This window comes from Hemicordylus capensis, chromosome 2 (genome assembly GCF_027244095.1).
Source record: "Hemicordylus capensis ecotype Gifberg chromosome 2, rHemCap1.1.pri, whole genome shotgun sequence".
Classification (NCBI taxonomy): domain Eukaryota; kingdom Metazoa; phylum Chordata; class Lepidosauria; order Squamata; family Cordylidae; genus Hemicordylus; species Hemicordylus capensis.
Genome location: NC_069658.1, coordinates 249212319 through 249228376, shown reverse-complemented (window position 1 = coordinate 249228376; position 16058 = coordinate 249212319). Strand labels below are relative to the sequence as shown.

Sequence of the window (16058 nt, the reverse complement as noted above, 5' to 3'; positions counted from 1 at the left end):
CAAACTCAAAAGATATAAAAATAGATAGGATTGCTGAAGCAAAAAAATGGCCCACGTGGGTCTACCATTCCAAAATGTTCCAAATGTTCCAGGGTGATCCCCACTGATCACCCGATACTGGGGATATAAACAATGGTCTGGCTGGCTTTATGACAAGGCATTCCTGAGTTTCCCACGATCATCTGGTTGGGCCACCGTTGAAGACAAAAGTGCCAGACTACATGGTCCTTTGGTCTGACTCAACAAGGCAATTACTACATTAACTAATAATGACTGAGTCTGGGATTGTTGAGAAGTGACCAATGACCGTTCTTGGCATCACTGAGGTGGCAAAAATGTGGGTCTGGCTATGTAGCTATAATGGGGTGAATGGGTCCAAAGAACCCAGGGCCCCCAGATCCACCCTCCCTGTTTTCTTCATTATCTCCCTCATTCCGAGGGGCCACAGAAGAGAGCAGTGAACCCAGGCCCCCCTTTCCCCTAGCTATGCCCCTGGTCTGGCTGGATCACTTCAGACTACAAGTAGGGACTCACAGGGTTAAATGCTCTTCCAGAGAAAAAATGTTCTGCACGTAGAAAATTAGCATAGAAAACTAGCATGTCGGGGAGAAGACTAGGCTGGAACACTTCCTCGGAATTTCCTCCCACAGCAGTCTGAGAAACAGTTCCGTCCAGACTCCAGACACAGATTTACTGACTCAGTGGCCGTAGTCTCCTGCCTTTTAAAAAAAATATTTATTCGATTTCTATACCACCCTTCCAAAAATGGCTCAGGGAAAATAACACAGAGAAATAACAAATTACACAGAGAAATAACAAATAAATAAGATGGATCCCTGTCCCCAAAGGACTCAACAGTCTAAAAAGAAACACAAGATAGACACCAGCAACAGTCACTGGAGGTACTGTGCTGGGGGTGGGTAGGGCCAGTTACTCTCCTCTTGCTAAATAAAAGAGAATCACCACGTTAAAAGGTGCCTCTTTGCCAAGTTAGCAGGGGTAAACTTTTTTCTTTTTCCCCCTATAGGTGGCTCAAAGGGTTAATTGTACAGAGTATTCGTTCCTAGAGAGACCTAAGCGTTTGAGTAGATGGTCCTCCTTCCTGCTTCTTATCCCGCCTCCCTCCCTCCTCCCCTCTCTCCTCCTTTCCAAGAAATTCCTTTTTAGATTTGCCAGGTTGGGAGTGATTGGAGGCGGTAGCTTCCCAAGGTATGCTATGCAAAAGCTGCAAGGATCAGGTGAGTCAAAGCAAGGAGAGACCGAGATGCTGGGGAAGGAGGAAAACAGCACGGAAGACTGGAAACTATGAAAAGAGCGAGGGAAGCAACCAGTTGTGTTGCACATAGACTCTCCTTTCCCCAACAGGATGACTACCTGCCCCCTCCTCGCTGTTGCTCTTCTGCCTGTCACTTGCTTAACAGGCAGAAAGCCAACTGGTGCAGCCTCCACTTAGTGTAGCCCACAGGTAGCTGAGGCTCCGCAGCTGTTGTTGGACTAAAACTCCCATCACCTCCAACCACAATTTATTACAGCTGGGAGTGATGGGAATTGTAGTCTAACAACAGCTGCAGAACCTGAGGTTGGCCACTCTGGTGTAATCTTATGCCACAGGGAGCTTTACCAGTTGGACATCTGCTTGCCAAGGAGAAAAAGAGAAAGTCAAGCCTGCCTCACAGATAATGGACGCATGAGCGCCAGCTACGTGCCTGAATTCCAAATAGAAGCAGAGTGGCATGAATATACGCAGCCTGCTTTATATAGAATCATGCTATTGCTGCACTGAGCCCAGTGTTGGTCCTCTTTCCCTGACATGCTGCCTAAGAATCCTTTTGGCTAGAGATGCTGTGGACTAAACATAGGAAGTAGATATATGCATGGACTGGGTTTGGCGGTGGAGGGGGGTTACCTTTAAGGAGCGGGGAGAGTACCCCCCGCCGCGTTTCCCCCACCGGCACTGTCGTGAAAACTGCTGTTGTTGGGCGGCAGCATATCTCACCACCCTGGCCAACATCGGAGCAGAAGTGGCCAGTGCGTGATGTGTGCACCAGCCACTTCCGGTCTGATGCTGGCCGGGGTGGCAAGGAGGTATGCTGCTGGCCCGCACCAGCGGTTTTCACAACAGAACCGATGAGGGAAACACGATGTAGGGGATGAGCACCCTCCCCACTCCTTAAATGTCAACCCTCCCCCGCTACCAAGCTGCCAGACCTCTGAACTGGTTCAGCAAAAGGACCGACAAACTGGTTGGTGCACAACCCTTATAGGAAGCAGCCTTATACCACGTCGGACCACTAGTCCACCTAGCTCAGTATTGTCTGCAAACACTGACTGGCAGCAGCTTTCCAAGATTTCAAGCAGAAGTAACCTAAAATCCTGATAGGTTTGAATTAACTTTTCTGGTGCCTCTTCCTATGACCATTATTTGTGGGGTGGTGGTGGTGGTAGTTTGGGAATCCTAACTTCACTGATGAGGTTCAAGCTGCCAGTGACTGAGCAGGAGAGGGATCTTGGGGTTGTGAGATGAAAATGTTGACTCAGCTGTGAAAAAGGCAAATTCCATGCTAGGGGTCCTTAGGAAGGGGATTGAAAAATGCTAATATTATAATAGCTTTATACAAATCTATAGTGTGACCAGATTTGGGATACTGTGTATAGTTCTGGTCACATCATCTCAAAAAGGAAATTGTAGAACTAGAAAGGGTGTAAAATAGGGCAACAAAGATAGATGCTTAGGGGTCTGGAGCACCTTGCTTATGAGGCAAGGCTACAGCATCTCGGGATTTTTAGTTTAGAAAAAAGGTGACTAAGGAGAGGCATAATACAGGTTTATAAAATTATGCATGGTGTAGAGAGTGTTGACAGAGAGAAGTGTTTCTCTCTTTCTTACAACACTAAAACTAGGGGACATCCCATGAAACTAATTGCCAGGAAATTTTGAACCAAAAAAGAGAGAGTGCATTTTCACACAGCACACAATTATTCTATGGAAGATTCTGATGATGATGGCCACCAGCTTTAATGGCTTTAAGTGAGGCTCAGACACATTTATGGAGGATGGTGTCTATCAATGGCTACTTGTGTTGACGGCTATAGGCTGCCTCCAGGCCTCAGAGGCAGGATGCCTCTGAATAAGAACATAAGAACAGCCCTGCTGGATCAGGCCAAAGGCCTAGGTAGTCCAGCATCCTGTTTCACACAGTGGCCCACCAGATGCCGCTGGAAGCCTACAGGCAGGAGTTGAGGGCATGCCCTCTCTCCTGCTGTTACTCCCCTGCAACTGGTACTCAGAGACATCCCGCCTTTGAGGCTAGAGGTGGCCCACAGCCCTCTGACTAGTAGCCATTGATAGACCTCTCCTCCATGCAGTTATCCAAACCCCTCTTAAAGCCATCCAGGTTGTTGGCTGTCACCACATCTTGTGGTAGAGAATTCCATAAGTTGATTATGCTTTGTGTGAAAAAGTACTTTTGTTTGTTGGTCCTAGATTTCCTGGCAATCCATTTCATGGGATGACCTCTGGTTCTAGTGTTATGTGAGAAGGAGAAGAATTCCTCTCTATCCACTTTCTCCACTCCATGCATGATTGTAAAGACCTCTATCATGTCTCCCTGCAGTCGTCTTTTTTCTAAACTAAGTAACCCCAGGTGTTGTAGCCTTGCCTCTTAAGAAATGTGCTCTAGGCCCCTGATCATCTTGGTTGCCCAATTCTGCACCTTTCCCAGTTCTACAATATCCTTTTTTAGATGTGGTGACCAGAATTGTACGCAGTACTCCAGGTGTGGCTGCACCATAGTTTTGAATAAGGGTATTATAATATTAGCAGTTTTATTTTCAATCCCCTTCCTAATGATCCCTAGCATGGAATTGGCCTTTTTCACAGCTGCTGCACATTGAGTTGACATTTTCAACGAGCTGTTTACCATGATGACCCTAAGATCCCTCTCCTGGTCAGTCACCGACAGCTCAGATCACATCAGTGTATACTTGAAGTTGGAGTTTTTTGTCCCAATGTGCATCACTTGACACTTGCCAACAATGAACCATATTTGGCATTTTGTTGCCCACTCACCCAGTTTGGAGCGATCATTTTGGAGCTCCTCACAATCCGTTTTGGATGTCACTACCTGAAAGAATTTGGTATCACCTGCAAATTTGGCCATCTCGCTGCTTACCCCTATTTCTAGATCATTTATGAATAAATTAAAAAGCAGCTGTCCGAGTACAGATCCCTGGGGGACCCCACTTCTTATTTCCCTCCATTGTGAAAACTCTCCATTTATCCCTACCCTCTGTTTCCTGACTTTCAACCAGTTAGCAATCCACGCATGTACTTGTCCCCTTATCCCAAGACTGCTAAGTTTCTTCAGGAGTCTTTGATGAGGAAACATCATTGATAGACCTGTTCTCTATGAATTTGTCTAAACCCCTTTTAAAGCCATCCAAGCTAGTGGCCATCACCACAAGCCATGGCAGATAATTCCATAGATTAATTAAAAAGAACTTCCTTTTGTTGGTCCTAAATTCAGTGGTCTTCAGTTTCATGATAAGGATTTGCCCGAACTGCAGTTTGAGCACATTATGGATGGAGTGAAGAGTGGACAGTGAATTTTTGATCCCTCTCTCACAACACTAGAACCTGGAGTCATCCCATGAAATAGGGATGTGCCCGAACTGTGGTTCGAAGCACAGTTCAAGCACTTTTAGGGAAATAAAAAGGGGATTTTAAGGAAAAGGAGTGTAGGTGCTTACTGCTCTCTGCCCCCCCTTCCAGCTTCATGCTGGGGTGGCACTGGTCCCCAAAAGCCCGATGTGCCATCAGCATGCACATGGCATCCACGCATGTGTGGGCACCATTTGTGTGGTCAGCATGCATGGCTGCCATGTGCGTGCTGATGGTGCACAGGGCTTTTTGGGGCACAGCATGGAAGTAACTTGCCTCGTTAGTGAGCAAGAGGTTGCTGGTTCAAATCCTCACTGGTATGTTTCCCAGACTGTGAGAAATAGAGAACTATTCTGAGCTGTGTTTCATTTCTGCAGCCCAGTTTGTATTGTGGACTATCTTTCTGGACTTCCCTTCTGGGTAGCCAGATTGCTGACATATACAGACTGGCAGCGGCTTCTCCAGGGTTGCAGGCAGGAATCTCTCTCAGCCCTATCTTGGAGATGCCAGGGAGGGAACTTGGAACCTTCTGCTCTTCCCAGAGCGACTCCATCCCCTGAGGGGAATATCTTACAGTGTGCACACTACTAGTCTCCCATTCATATGCAACCAGGGCAGACCCTGCTTAGCTAAGGGGACAAGTCATGCTTGCTTCCACAAGACCAGCTCTGCTCTGAAAAAGGACCTCCGAACCGGTTCGTGCACATCCCTACCCTACAAGGCAGAGGAGCTGAATCAGGAAAATAGTTTAATGAAATAGATATTATATATACAGAGAGGCAAGTGCAGTCTGTCTTCAGTGCTCTTGCTGCTGGCTGTTTGTTAGCCCTGCCTCTACTCCAGGACTGGAACTAAAGCCTCATTCAAAGTCTGGCCCGGATCAAGGAATGGATTAATCCAAAACACTACATTATCCTCCTTAATAATCCCTTTTATGCCCTCATCATCTAAGGGTCCTACCATCTCTCTGGCAGGTTTTCTGCTTCTGATGTATTTAAGGAAGTGTTTGTTATTCCCCTTGACACTTCTAGCTATATGCTTCTCAAGCTCTCTTTCGCATCCTTTATTGTCTCCTTACATTTCTGTTGCCAGAGTTTATGTTCCTTCCTGTTCTCTTCATTTGGGCAGGACTTCCATTTTCTGAAGGAAGTCTTCTTCCTTTTTACAGCTTCCCTGATTCTACTTGTTAGCCGTGCTGGTACCTTTCCTCCTCCTTGGTATACATTCCAACTGAGCTTCTGTTATTACGGTTTTAAATAGGTTCCATGCCTTCTGGAGTGATTTGACCCTCCTGACTTTCTCTTTCAGCTTCCTTTTTACCCATCCCCTCATTTTTGAGAAGTTTCTTCAGAAGTCCAATGCATCTGTGTTCTACTTCCTTGGCAATGCTCTACTTGCATATAAGCTGAATTGGATCACACTATGGTCACTGCTCCCCAATGGTTCTACAACTCTGACATCTCATACCAGGTCCTGAGCACCAGTCAGGATTAATAACAGTTGCAGGGGAGCAACAGCAGCGAGAGGGCAGGCCTTCATCTTTTGCCTGTGGGCTTCCCAGAGGCATCTGGTGGGCCACTACAGAAAACAGGATGCTGGATTAAATAGCCTTTGGGCCCAATCCAGCAAGGCTCTTAGGTTTATATTGCTTTCTAAGAATTAATTTGTTTTTATTATATTTATAATGCAGTTTTGCAAACAAGTCCTCCAAAGTTACTAGCTCACATAATTTTTCTATTAGCTTGTCTGTCAACACATATTTAGGTTAGTCATTTCTTGCACTCAGGAGAGAGGTTGAATATTAGGCCACAGTCTGACTGTAGGTTGGTTTTGTTCCATATTTCCCCACTTTTCACTTACTGCCATTCAGTTATATTTGCAGTGCAAGGAAGAATGAAAATGGAAAAGCAGGACCCAGAAGAGTCTGAAAAGGGAGATAAATTGGAGGCTGGAGAACCTTGTGTTTTCCAGACTGAGAACAAAAGGGAGTTTCTGACTGGAACAGCTCCACAGTGGATTAAGCAGGAACCAGAGGAAGAGCTACAGCAGCAGCAGCATTGGGAAATCCAGTGGCAGGAGTTCCTGAGGACAATGCAAGCCCCTTACTTGGGATGGAGACACCCACAGCTGCCCCTGCCCCAGTCAGTGGAGGGCCCTAAGACATTTCAGGCCTCTTTCAAGGGAGTAGCTGATGCCAGCCAGAGGCCTAGAAGAGAATGTGTGAACCAAACCCTGCCAGGCTTTACCAAAGAAGTCCTCAAGGTCCATGGAAGCAGCCTGGATTCAGCTGTGACAGTGAAGGAAGAGTTTCTGGATGATGAATTTGGCAGCCTGGAGCTGCGTCGCCAGCATTTCCGGCAGTTCTGCTACTGGGAGATCAAAGGACCCCGCCATGCTTGCCAACAGCTCCAAGAACTTTGTCGTCAGTGGCTGAATCCGGAGAGACGCACCAAGGAACAGATCCTGGATTTGCTGATCCTGGAGCAGTTCCTGACCATCCTGCCACAGGAAATGCAGAGCTGGGTGAGGGAAGGGGACCCCAAGACCTGTGCACAGGCGGTGGCTCTGGCAGAGGATTTCCTGCTGGGACTTCAAGGGGTTGAGGGAAGAGAGAACCAGGTGAGTTTACTGGTCTTAGAAAATGTCCGGAGAGGGACAAAAGAAATGGCTTGCTAAGGCAACATTGGTAGGCAAATGTAAAACCCAAATGTAAAACCCAAATTCTGCAAAACCCAAATTCAAGGGCAGCCCCAAATATTGATGGCTGGGTACATGATCTTTTGCAAGTTAGCTGCTCATGGGAAAAAAATTATATGCTAAGCAACAGAAAGATGACAAACTCTTAACAATCTGGCATAGCCGTGAAATTATAGCCATGCAGAGTACATCAGTTCAAAGCCAGCACCAGTGTGAACACAGCACAAATATCCTTTCCCCCTCTATTGCTTTTTATGCTTTCCCCCTTTCCTTTTTTCTTTTAAAAATATGTATTTAAATTCTTGAGTATACATGCTGAGAACAGCATCTGTGGGTTGGGTAAGGGATGGGGAGGGGAAAGGGGGAATGTAATTGTAAAACTTTTGAAAACCTTCAATAAACTATATATATCTCCCCAGAGGATGTAGTGGTGACTTCCAATGGAAAAGAGGCAGGCCTGCTGAACCACATTTAAAGTTGTGCCGTCGAGTTGACTCCTGGCGACCACAGAACCCTGTGGCTGTCTTTGGTAAAATACAGGGGAGGTTTACCATTACCTCCTCCCGCGCAGTATGTGATGATGCCTTTCAGCATCTTCCTATATCGCTGCTGCCCGATATAGGAGTTTCCCGTAGTCTGGGAAACAGACCAGTGGGGATTCGAACCAGCAACCTCTTGCTCCCTAGGCAAGTTACTTACGCATTGCGCCATTAGGTGGCTGAACCACATTTACCTAATATATATTTATCTTTATATCCTTCTTTTTGGCCATCTTGGAGCTGAAGGAATTCCTAGGTAGTCTCCTATCTAGGCACTGGCCAGACCCAGATCTAGACATGCTTAGTGGTTGTTATATCAGGTTCCATCAGAAAACATCCCATGGGCTTTATTCCCAGTTGGGAAAAATGAGGAGGTGAATATCAAAGCTGCTGGGAATCTTATCTATATATCTATTCCAAAAGCACCCCCCATCCCCGCTACCCTGGAAAAAGCACAGAAGTACCCGCCCCCCACAATGCAGTGGAAGAGGTAGTGCATTTGTGTTGGAATTGGAGACTCTGACTGCACATGTCTGAGCATAGGTGGTGTTTGAGGATAGATGAGCTAATTAGGCTGACTCAGTACACCGCCATATCACCCTCTCATCTCTAAATCTACTTACAGGCAGGGGCAGGAGGCAGGCTGATTTCCTCCGACCTCGCTGTGAGGGAGCAGGCAGCAATCTTCTGTGGGTTGACTGACTATTTTTTCCTTCCCTGGGAGTCCTGGGATCTGTAGTTTTTTCTGGGGCTACAACAGTGGTTGCAGCCTCAGAAAAGACTACAAATCCCAGGAGCACTCATGCCATTCCAGGCCTTCAGGGAAAGGAGGAAAAAAAGGGTAAATTCCTCCACATGGAGCAGCTGTGACAGGAAAGGGGACAACCCTAAAGAGATATGAAGCCTTGTCTCCTTTCCTACTTCACTGCTTCCATTGGAAGGGCTCCTCATGGGATAAGTATTGGTGAAGAAATGGTGTTAGAATCCATCTTTTTAGTCTGGCTTTTAATGATAGCTACTTTTAATTTTAATCTGGTTTAAACATTTTCTGATTGTAACTGTTTTATTGTTTGTTGGTTTTTAATTTTAATGTCAACTGCCCTGAGGCACTTTAGGAAGGGTGGTAGATAAACTGAATAAGTAAATAAATTTTGTATTGCTGTGTCCTAACTGATATCCCCTGTTTCTTTCAGGTGCCTGGGGCCTTGGAAGAGGCGACTGCTAATTGCCCTGATGTGGAGCAGGATCCAGTGAAGATGGAGCTTGCCCTAGATGCCAGACAGGAGGGTGATGGAGAGGCCAGCTTATTCAGTAAGTCTGCTGGGGAAATGAGCCATGGCAGGAGGTTATATGTGAAGTGCGTTTGTATTCTGAGGTAGCTGTACAAGTAGTTGTGGATTACCTGCTAATTGGGCAAAGGGTCAGCTTTAAGTGCAAAGAACATAAGAAGAGCCTTGCTGGATAAGAGCATAAGAGCAGCCCTGCTGGATCAGGTCCAAGGATGCCCATCTAGTCCAGCATCCTGTTTCACACAGTGGCCCACCAGATGCCGCTGGAAGCCTACAGCAGGAGTTGAGGGCATGCCCTCTCTCCTGCTGTTACTCCCCTGCAACTGGTATTCAGAGGCATCCTGCCTTTGAGGCTGGAGGTGGCCTATAGCCCTCTGACTAGTAGCCATTGATAGACTTCTCCTCGCTGAAGTTGTCCAAACCCTTCTTAAAGCCATCCAGGTTCTTGGCTGTCACCACATCTTGTGGCAGAGAATTCCACAAGTTGATAATTCCACAAGTTGAATTCCACAAGTTGATTATGCGGCTTGCTGGTGGCTCAGGGACAGGCTCCCCCCATCCTCGCCTGTGTGCACATTGTTCATGCCCCCTGCATCTGCTTCAGCACTAGGAAGAGGGTGTACGCCGGGTAGAGGGGATGTGCAGCCCCTTGCCTGCTCCCAGCCCATGCTTCATTTGCTGGCTGGATGCTCTTTTTTCTCTTCCTCACACGGCCCACAACAAGAGTTGTGTCCCCTGGCTCTCCTGATAACATAACTCATCTCTTTGCTAGTGGTCAGCGCCACATCTTCTGGCAACAGCTTCCACATGCTATTGGATTAAGTGTACCATAGGGACATAGGAAGCTGCCTTCTACTGAGTCAGACCATGGTCCATCTAGCTCAGTATTGTCTACCCAGACTGACAGCAGCTTCTCCAAGGTTGCAGGTAGGAGTTTCTTTCAGCCCTATCTTGGAGATGCCAGGGAGGGAACTGGGAACCTTCTGCATGCAAGCATACAGGTGTTCTTCCCAGAGCAGCCCGATCCCCTAAGGGCAATATCTTACAGTACTCTCATGTAGTCTCCCATTCAATTGCAAATCAGGGTGGACCCTGCTTAGCAAAGGAGACAATTTATGCTTGCTTCCACAAGACCAGCTCTCCTTGCCACCTTGTGGCAATGAGTCCCAAAGTTCTGATATAATTACACCATGTCTCCCTTTCTTTCTCTGTTTCAGTGACTGATGGAGAGGACAAAGAAGCTGGGCAGAAGAACCTTCAATGGGAAAGACCTAAGCAATTGGAATTCCATGGGGTGTCCTTGGGAAGACCTGAAGGGGACATATTCCTGTTTCCTGATGTGGAAGAGACGTGTGGAAGTCAACAGGAATCCCAAAACCACATAAGAAGCCATCCAGGAATGAAACTAAAGGAAGCCTTTCTTCCTGGAGAAAGCCAAGTAGACTTCAACGAAAGTGTCATCCATGAGGGAATCCACCAGCATAAGCAGACAAAGGCTGACACTGACTGTATGAGAAACTTCAGTCAAATCTCAGTCACCCTTAACAATCAGACACTGGGAACTGTTGAGAAGCCATATAAATGCTCAGATTGTGGAAGAGGCTTCCATCAGAAACCATATCTTCGAGTCCATGAAAGAACCCATACAGGTGAGAAACCATACAAATGCTTGGACTGTGGGAAGTCCTTCAACCGGAGGACCGGACTTTGCAGCCATCAGAGGGTCCACACAGGAGAGAAACCATATCGATGCTCCTACTGTGGGAAGTGCTTCACTGGGACTGGAAGCCTTAAGGAACACGAGAGAACCCACACGGGAGAGAAGCCCCATAAGTGCATATACTGTGGGAAATCTTTCAATCGCCGGGGGGTGCTGTGTAAACATAAGAGACTTCACACAGGAGAGAAGCCATACCGATGCTCACATTGTGGGAAAAGCTTCAGCCAGCGGTCCCACCTGATTTCTCACGAGAGGACCCACACGGGAGAGAAGCCCTACGAATGCTCGGACTGTGGGAAAAGCTTCCGTCAAAGCAATGACCTCTCTAGGCATCAGAAAATCCACAAAGGTGAAAAGCCACATAAATGTGCAGAGTGTGGGGAAAGCTTTTATCAGAGAGCATACCTCATCAGGCATGAAAGAACTCACACAGGAGAGAAACCGTATGAGTGCTTGGACTGTGGGAAGAGCTTCTATCAGCAGGCACACCTTAATGCGCACAAGAAAACCCACACGGAAGAGAAACCATTCCACTGCTTTGAGTGTGGGAAGTCTTTCCGCCAGAGCTCGGATCTTCGTAGACACCAGAGCATCCACAGTGGTGAAAAGCCACACAAATGCCCAGAGTGTGGGGAAAGCTTTTATCAGAGAGCATACCTCATCAGACATGAGAGGACCCACACGGGAGAAAAACCATACGAATGCTCAGCCTGTGGGAAGAGCTTTTATCAGCAAGGGCACCTCAATTCACACAAGAAAACCCATACAGAAGAAAAGCCGTACCACTGCTTCGAGTGTGGCAAATCCTTCCGTCAGAGCTCTGATCTTTGTCGACATCAGAGCATCCACAATGGTGAAAAGCAACATCAGTGCCCAGAGTGTGGGAAAAGCTTCTATCACAGAGTATATCTTATGAGGCATGCACGGACCCACATGTGAGAGGAAGACAAATCATTTACTTAACCTTTCCTGTAGTTGAAGTGTAGGGGAAAGCTTTCTATCAATAGAGGAGAATTTCACCATTCGCAGATTGAACATCCATGATTTAATGTATCCACGGTCGGGTAATTGACATCCAGCCTCAGCATACACGTGGGGGCGGGGGGTGAGACCAGTTTACAGGGAGTTAATTCCATGTATCTGCAGGTTTGGGGTGGCCGGAAATGACTTCCAAGGTCGTTTGTGGCTGCCATTTTGAGGAGAAGAGCAATTCTGTGGCTTGTATTTTTTAAATTGATTTTTCACCAAAAAACTCCAGATTTGGGACTTTTGGGGGATGTTGCTGAACACCTGGAGACCTGTGGAGCATGGTAAGACATTTCCCCCCACCCCCATTTTTAGGGCACTCTTTCATCGTTTCCACAGCCTCCGGGAACTTAACCCCCTGAATTCCATTGACTTAATGACTCGACATCCACAGTTCTGTTATCCATGGTTGTAGTGGAGAATGGAATCCCCACAGCTACTGGGGTTTTCCTGTAGCTGTTAGGACTATGAAAAAACATAGCACAATGATCTGGTTCTGGACATTGAACCCCCACAAGAAATTCATCATCCTAAGTTGGATTCCTAAGTTTTATCAGACAATATGAAAACCCAAAGCTGATGGTTTGGATTTTTGTCTTAATAAAATAAATAAAGTATAAGAGGTGGAAAGAGCCTGAGGCAGGGCTGTGTGTGTTTTGTGCTTCAGCAGTGAGGCCATGCAGTTGCAGGAATGGGGATCCAGATAATCTCATATTTTTCTTTTTTTTTAAACCCTCAGGTTTCTAGTCCCTTGAGCTACTTGAAACTGCATGGCCATGGCCACATGAAACCTCAGAAGTCATGGGGGAAAGGGTGTTAATTCCTGTGGTCAGTCCGGTAGTGCTGCTAATGACTGGGAAATTGATTAAAAGAACCTCTAAATAATTAGACTGGGACAGAACATTTACTACTGCTGTATCAAAAATTGTAATCCAAGAACATGAGAGATGCTTTGCTGGATCAGACGAAAGAGGCATACTTATTTTGTTTTAAAATCAGACTCTGCCATGTACCTGATGATACCATTGGCCGTGTGAAACAGATCAACTCTCTGAGCCTTCATAAGCTCTCCTCCTGGCTTGCTGCTCTGATGGCCGTGGCAATCAATACAAGGGAAGTCTCTCCTTTCCCCTCTCTGGTGCCTGACAATAAACTATGTTCTGGCAGTTGTGAATAGTTCTGAGAAAACTACATTTCCCAGCACTCTTGGTGCCTAGCTCACAGCTATAGCAACAAGTGAAGAAAGACCTCCCTCCATTCCCCCACCACTGGAGCAGCTAACCATAAGCGGACAGCTGGGAAAGGGGAGGGTGTTTGAGAATGGATGTTGGCAGGAATGTAAAAAATAAGTTCTGAGGTGCAGAAGAAGATTTGGGGCTATAATGATCACCTTGCTTTGGAGACGGGACTTTTTAAAAGGAAAATTCAGATCTACACAATGGTATGCAACTATAATTCACATGTGTAGCATATGCCACTATTACACATCTGTATATTTTTCTACTTTTTTGCCTAGAGTCCTATTCCATAATGCTCAGAAGCCTACACAGATTGGGGGAAATCCCTCAGCGCCGGGAATTTGACAGCACAATTGCTGAAGAATGTTATAGTCATTGGGGAAGATTCTGTGGGAGGTAGCAGTGGAGTCTTTGGCAGGGGAAAGAGAAATGGGGGCGCTTGATCAGGATCTGTCTCCTAGAGCAGGGATTCTCAACGTTGGGTCCCCAGATGTTATTGGACTTCAACTCCCATAATCCTCAGCCCCGGTGGCCTTTGGTTGGGGATTATGCGAGTTGAAGTCCAATAACAAATGGGGACCCAAGAATGAGAATCCCTGTCCTAGAGGAGCCTGGACTACTCACTTTATTTTTCTCATTGTTATCCATCACTTTTTACATCATCTAACATGATCGCACTTTGGCATTACTTGAATTTTTAAACTGCATGAATGGTCTTTTAGAACTCCAATTATTATTATTTTTAAACTCTTTTAAAAGCCCTGATTTGAGGTGAGCATTATGAGTGATCAGGTGTCATACTTGCATACCAGAGAATACAAATTTAGTGCCATTGCTACTCGCAGCTAGCAGCCCTCATAACTCCCTGTGGTACTGAATTCCATAGTGTATTGCATGGTGCAGGATGTATTCTTTCTCTTGAACCTACTACCATTTTTGGTACTCTTTAAAACATTACCCTCTCCTCTTTGCAACGTGGGAGAGAGGGAGCCTTAACTTTGGATGAGAGGTTTCCTTCCGTTGCATTCTTTTATTGCTTCCTTGGTTCACTGTGCCCTGCGTTTCACTGCTGAATGCTGGCTTAAACAAGGAGAATTTCTAAAAGTAATTTAAAAATTAGATCATGTGTAATTTGTAGTCCAAACATCCAGTTTGGATTAATCTGTGGAAACCCCTGTTGTTGTGGGATAGGGGCACTCCCACATAGGGATGTGCACAGAACCGGTTCGAACGACCGGCGGTTCCACAGGTTCGAAGGCGGAGGGACATATTTTTAAGGGCAGGGGAGGGTGCACTGACCCCGCTCGCTGTGTTTCCCCCATCGACTTTCCGTTTAGAAAGTCTCTGTTTGGGCGGCAGTGTACTTCTCTACCGCCCTGGTGTCCTCAGCCGGAAGTAAAAGGAAGTACTCGGCGTACCATTCAGAACGCTTTTCACCAGAACCGGAGGCCCAATGTGCATGTGAGTGAGAGCAGTGTGCAGGCGCGTTGGGTACGTCTTTTTACTTCCGGCCAAGGAGGACACCAGGGCGGCATGGAGGTATGCTTCCACCCTGACTGAAAATTTCTAAATAGAGCGCCGGTGGGGAAAATGCAGTGGGAGGGTTAAGGGCACCCTGCCCGCCCTTAAAGGTATGCCCCCCACCTTCAAACCACCCCCTGCCAGTTCTACGCACATCCCTACTCCCACAGAATCCCTCGCTGTTCAGTACCTACCGTATCCAGGGACAGGGAGGCTTTTCACCCGAACTGGAGGCTGCAGGGTTGGCTGGAAATGCTCATGAGGGTATTGGGAGATGCAAAACGGATGCTAGGAAGCCGCACAAAGGCATCTAGGAAATATAATTGGAAATGCTGGAAGTTGAGCTGTGCTACTTCCCAGATGCTGTTATAAATCATTGTGCAGCTGCCCTGTTGTGAAATATTGGTGCTGCCTTTCATGTTTTAGCCAGCTCTGGCAGGTCCCTAGCACTGGTGTACCGTTGCATGGAATGTCCCCCAGGATTCCAAATGTGCACAGAATGTCCCCCAGGATTCCAAATGTGGCTGTATCATAGATTTGTAAAATGGCATTATAGTTTTATCAATGTTGTTTTCAATCACCTTCCTAATGATCTCTAGCATTGAATTTATCTTTTTCAAGTGTCCATGGGTGTCCCCTTGCCCATGGGTGTCTTCCACCAGCCTTGTTTTCCCCCAAGGTCTAGGCTTTAATCTTCACTTAACAGAGGGAAGTTTCCAAGTTTACCCTCCTGGCCTTGTGCTCCTTGAGGACACCATTAGAAATTGACTGTGCACCTATGACATCCAGCAGTGTGAAGAACTCAGGCCCTATTGCTCAGTGGTGGAATACAGATTGTCCATGCAGAAGGCCCTGTGTTTAGGGCTGCACTAAAAGGTCTGTGCTGAAAAGGGCATCTCAGGCACCACCAGGACAGGGGGCTTCTGCCTGAGCTGTTGCTAGCCATTCAGGACCATTCTAGGCAAGCATTCTAGGCAAGAGGGACTAATTGACTTTGGCAACTAATCATTGCCAAAGGGAACAACCATTTGGCAGCTACATACAGTCATTTTTGGAGGGCTTGTGTTTTGCATGCAGGGACTGAGCCTGTTGAGTAGATTTTGTGTCCAAACACCACATCATTGTGTGTGTTTAATTTAAATGGCAGTCACAAGCACCCACTCAACCCAAGTCAGGATGAGGACTCCAGGGTGTGTGTGGCTTTAAACATTTGCCTCTGCTGTGGGATTTATCCAGGTTCCCTTCTCCAGAGTCTATTAAAATTTGGCAAGGAAACATGCAGGGCTTAATTATGTGTGTTAGCCTGAATTAATTATTAATTCATCAATTATGAAGGGGAGAATTGCCTAAAAGGCTCAATTTCTTGCC

At 46.6% G+C, this 16058-nt stretch overlaps 1 protein-coding gene across 2 annotated transcripts; it reads left to right on the top strand.

Moving 5' to 3' along the window:
- The first annotated feature begins 1097 nt into the window (after positions 1 to 1097).
- Positions 1098 to 12564, top strand: LOC128343041 (zinc finger protein ZFP2-like). 2 transcript variants are annotated; one of them, XM_053291405.1, is made up of 4 exons: positions 1098 to 1238; positions 6531 to 7279; positions 9090 to 9207; positions 10403 to 12564. In XM_053291405.1, exons 1-4 carry the CDS (start codon positions 1217 to 1219, stop codon positions 11842 to 11844), a joined length of 2331 nt encoding a protein of 776 aa, XP_053147380.1. In that variant the 5' UTR covers positions 1098 to 1216; the 3' UTR covers positions 11845 to 12564. The 2 variants fall into 2 exon arrangements, with proteins under 2 accessions (XP_053147380.1, XP_053147381.1); XM_053291406.1 differs by having other exon boundaries at positions 1100 to 1238; positions 6543 to 7279.
- Positions 12565 to 16058: the final 3494 nt, after the last annotated feature.

What these genes read in the sequence shown, in the direction of transcription:
- LOC128343041 (XM_053291405.1), top strand. Translation starts at nt 1,217, where the DNA reads ATGCAAAAGCTGCAAGGATCAG. An exon ending in TTGAGGGAAGAGAGAACCAG is followed by an intron (nt 7,280 to 9,089) that starts GTGAGTTTACTG and finishes TGTTTCTTTCAG; the next exon opens with GTGCCTGGGGCCTTGGAAGA. An exon ending in TGGAGAGGCCAGCTTATTCA is followed by an intron (nt 9,208 to 10,402) that starts GTAAGTCTGCTG and finishes TCTCTGTTTCAG; the next exon opens with TGACTGATGGAGAGGACAAA.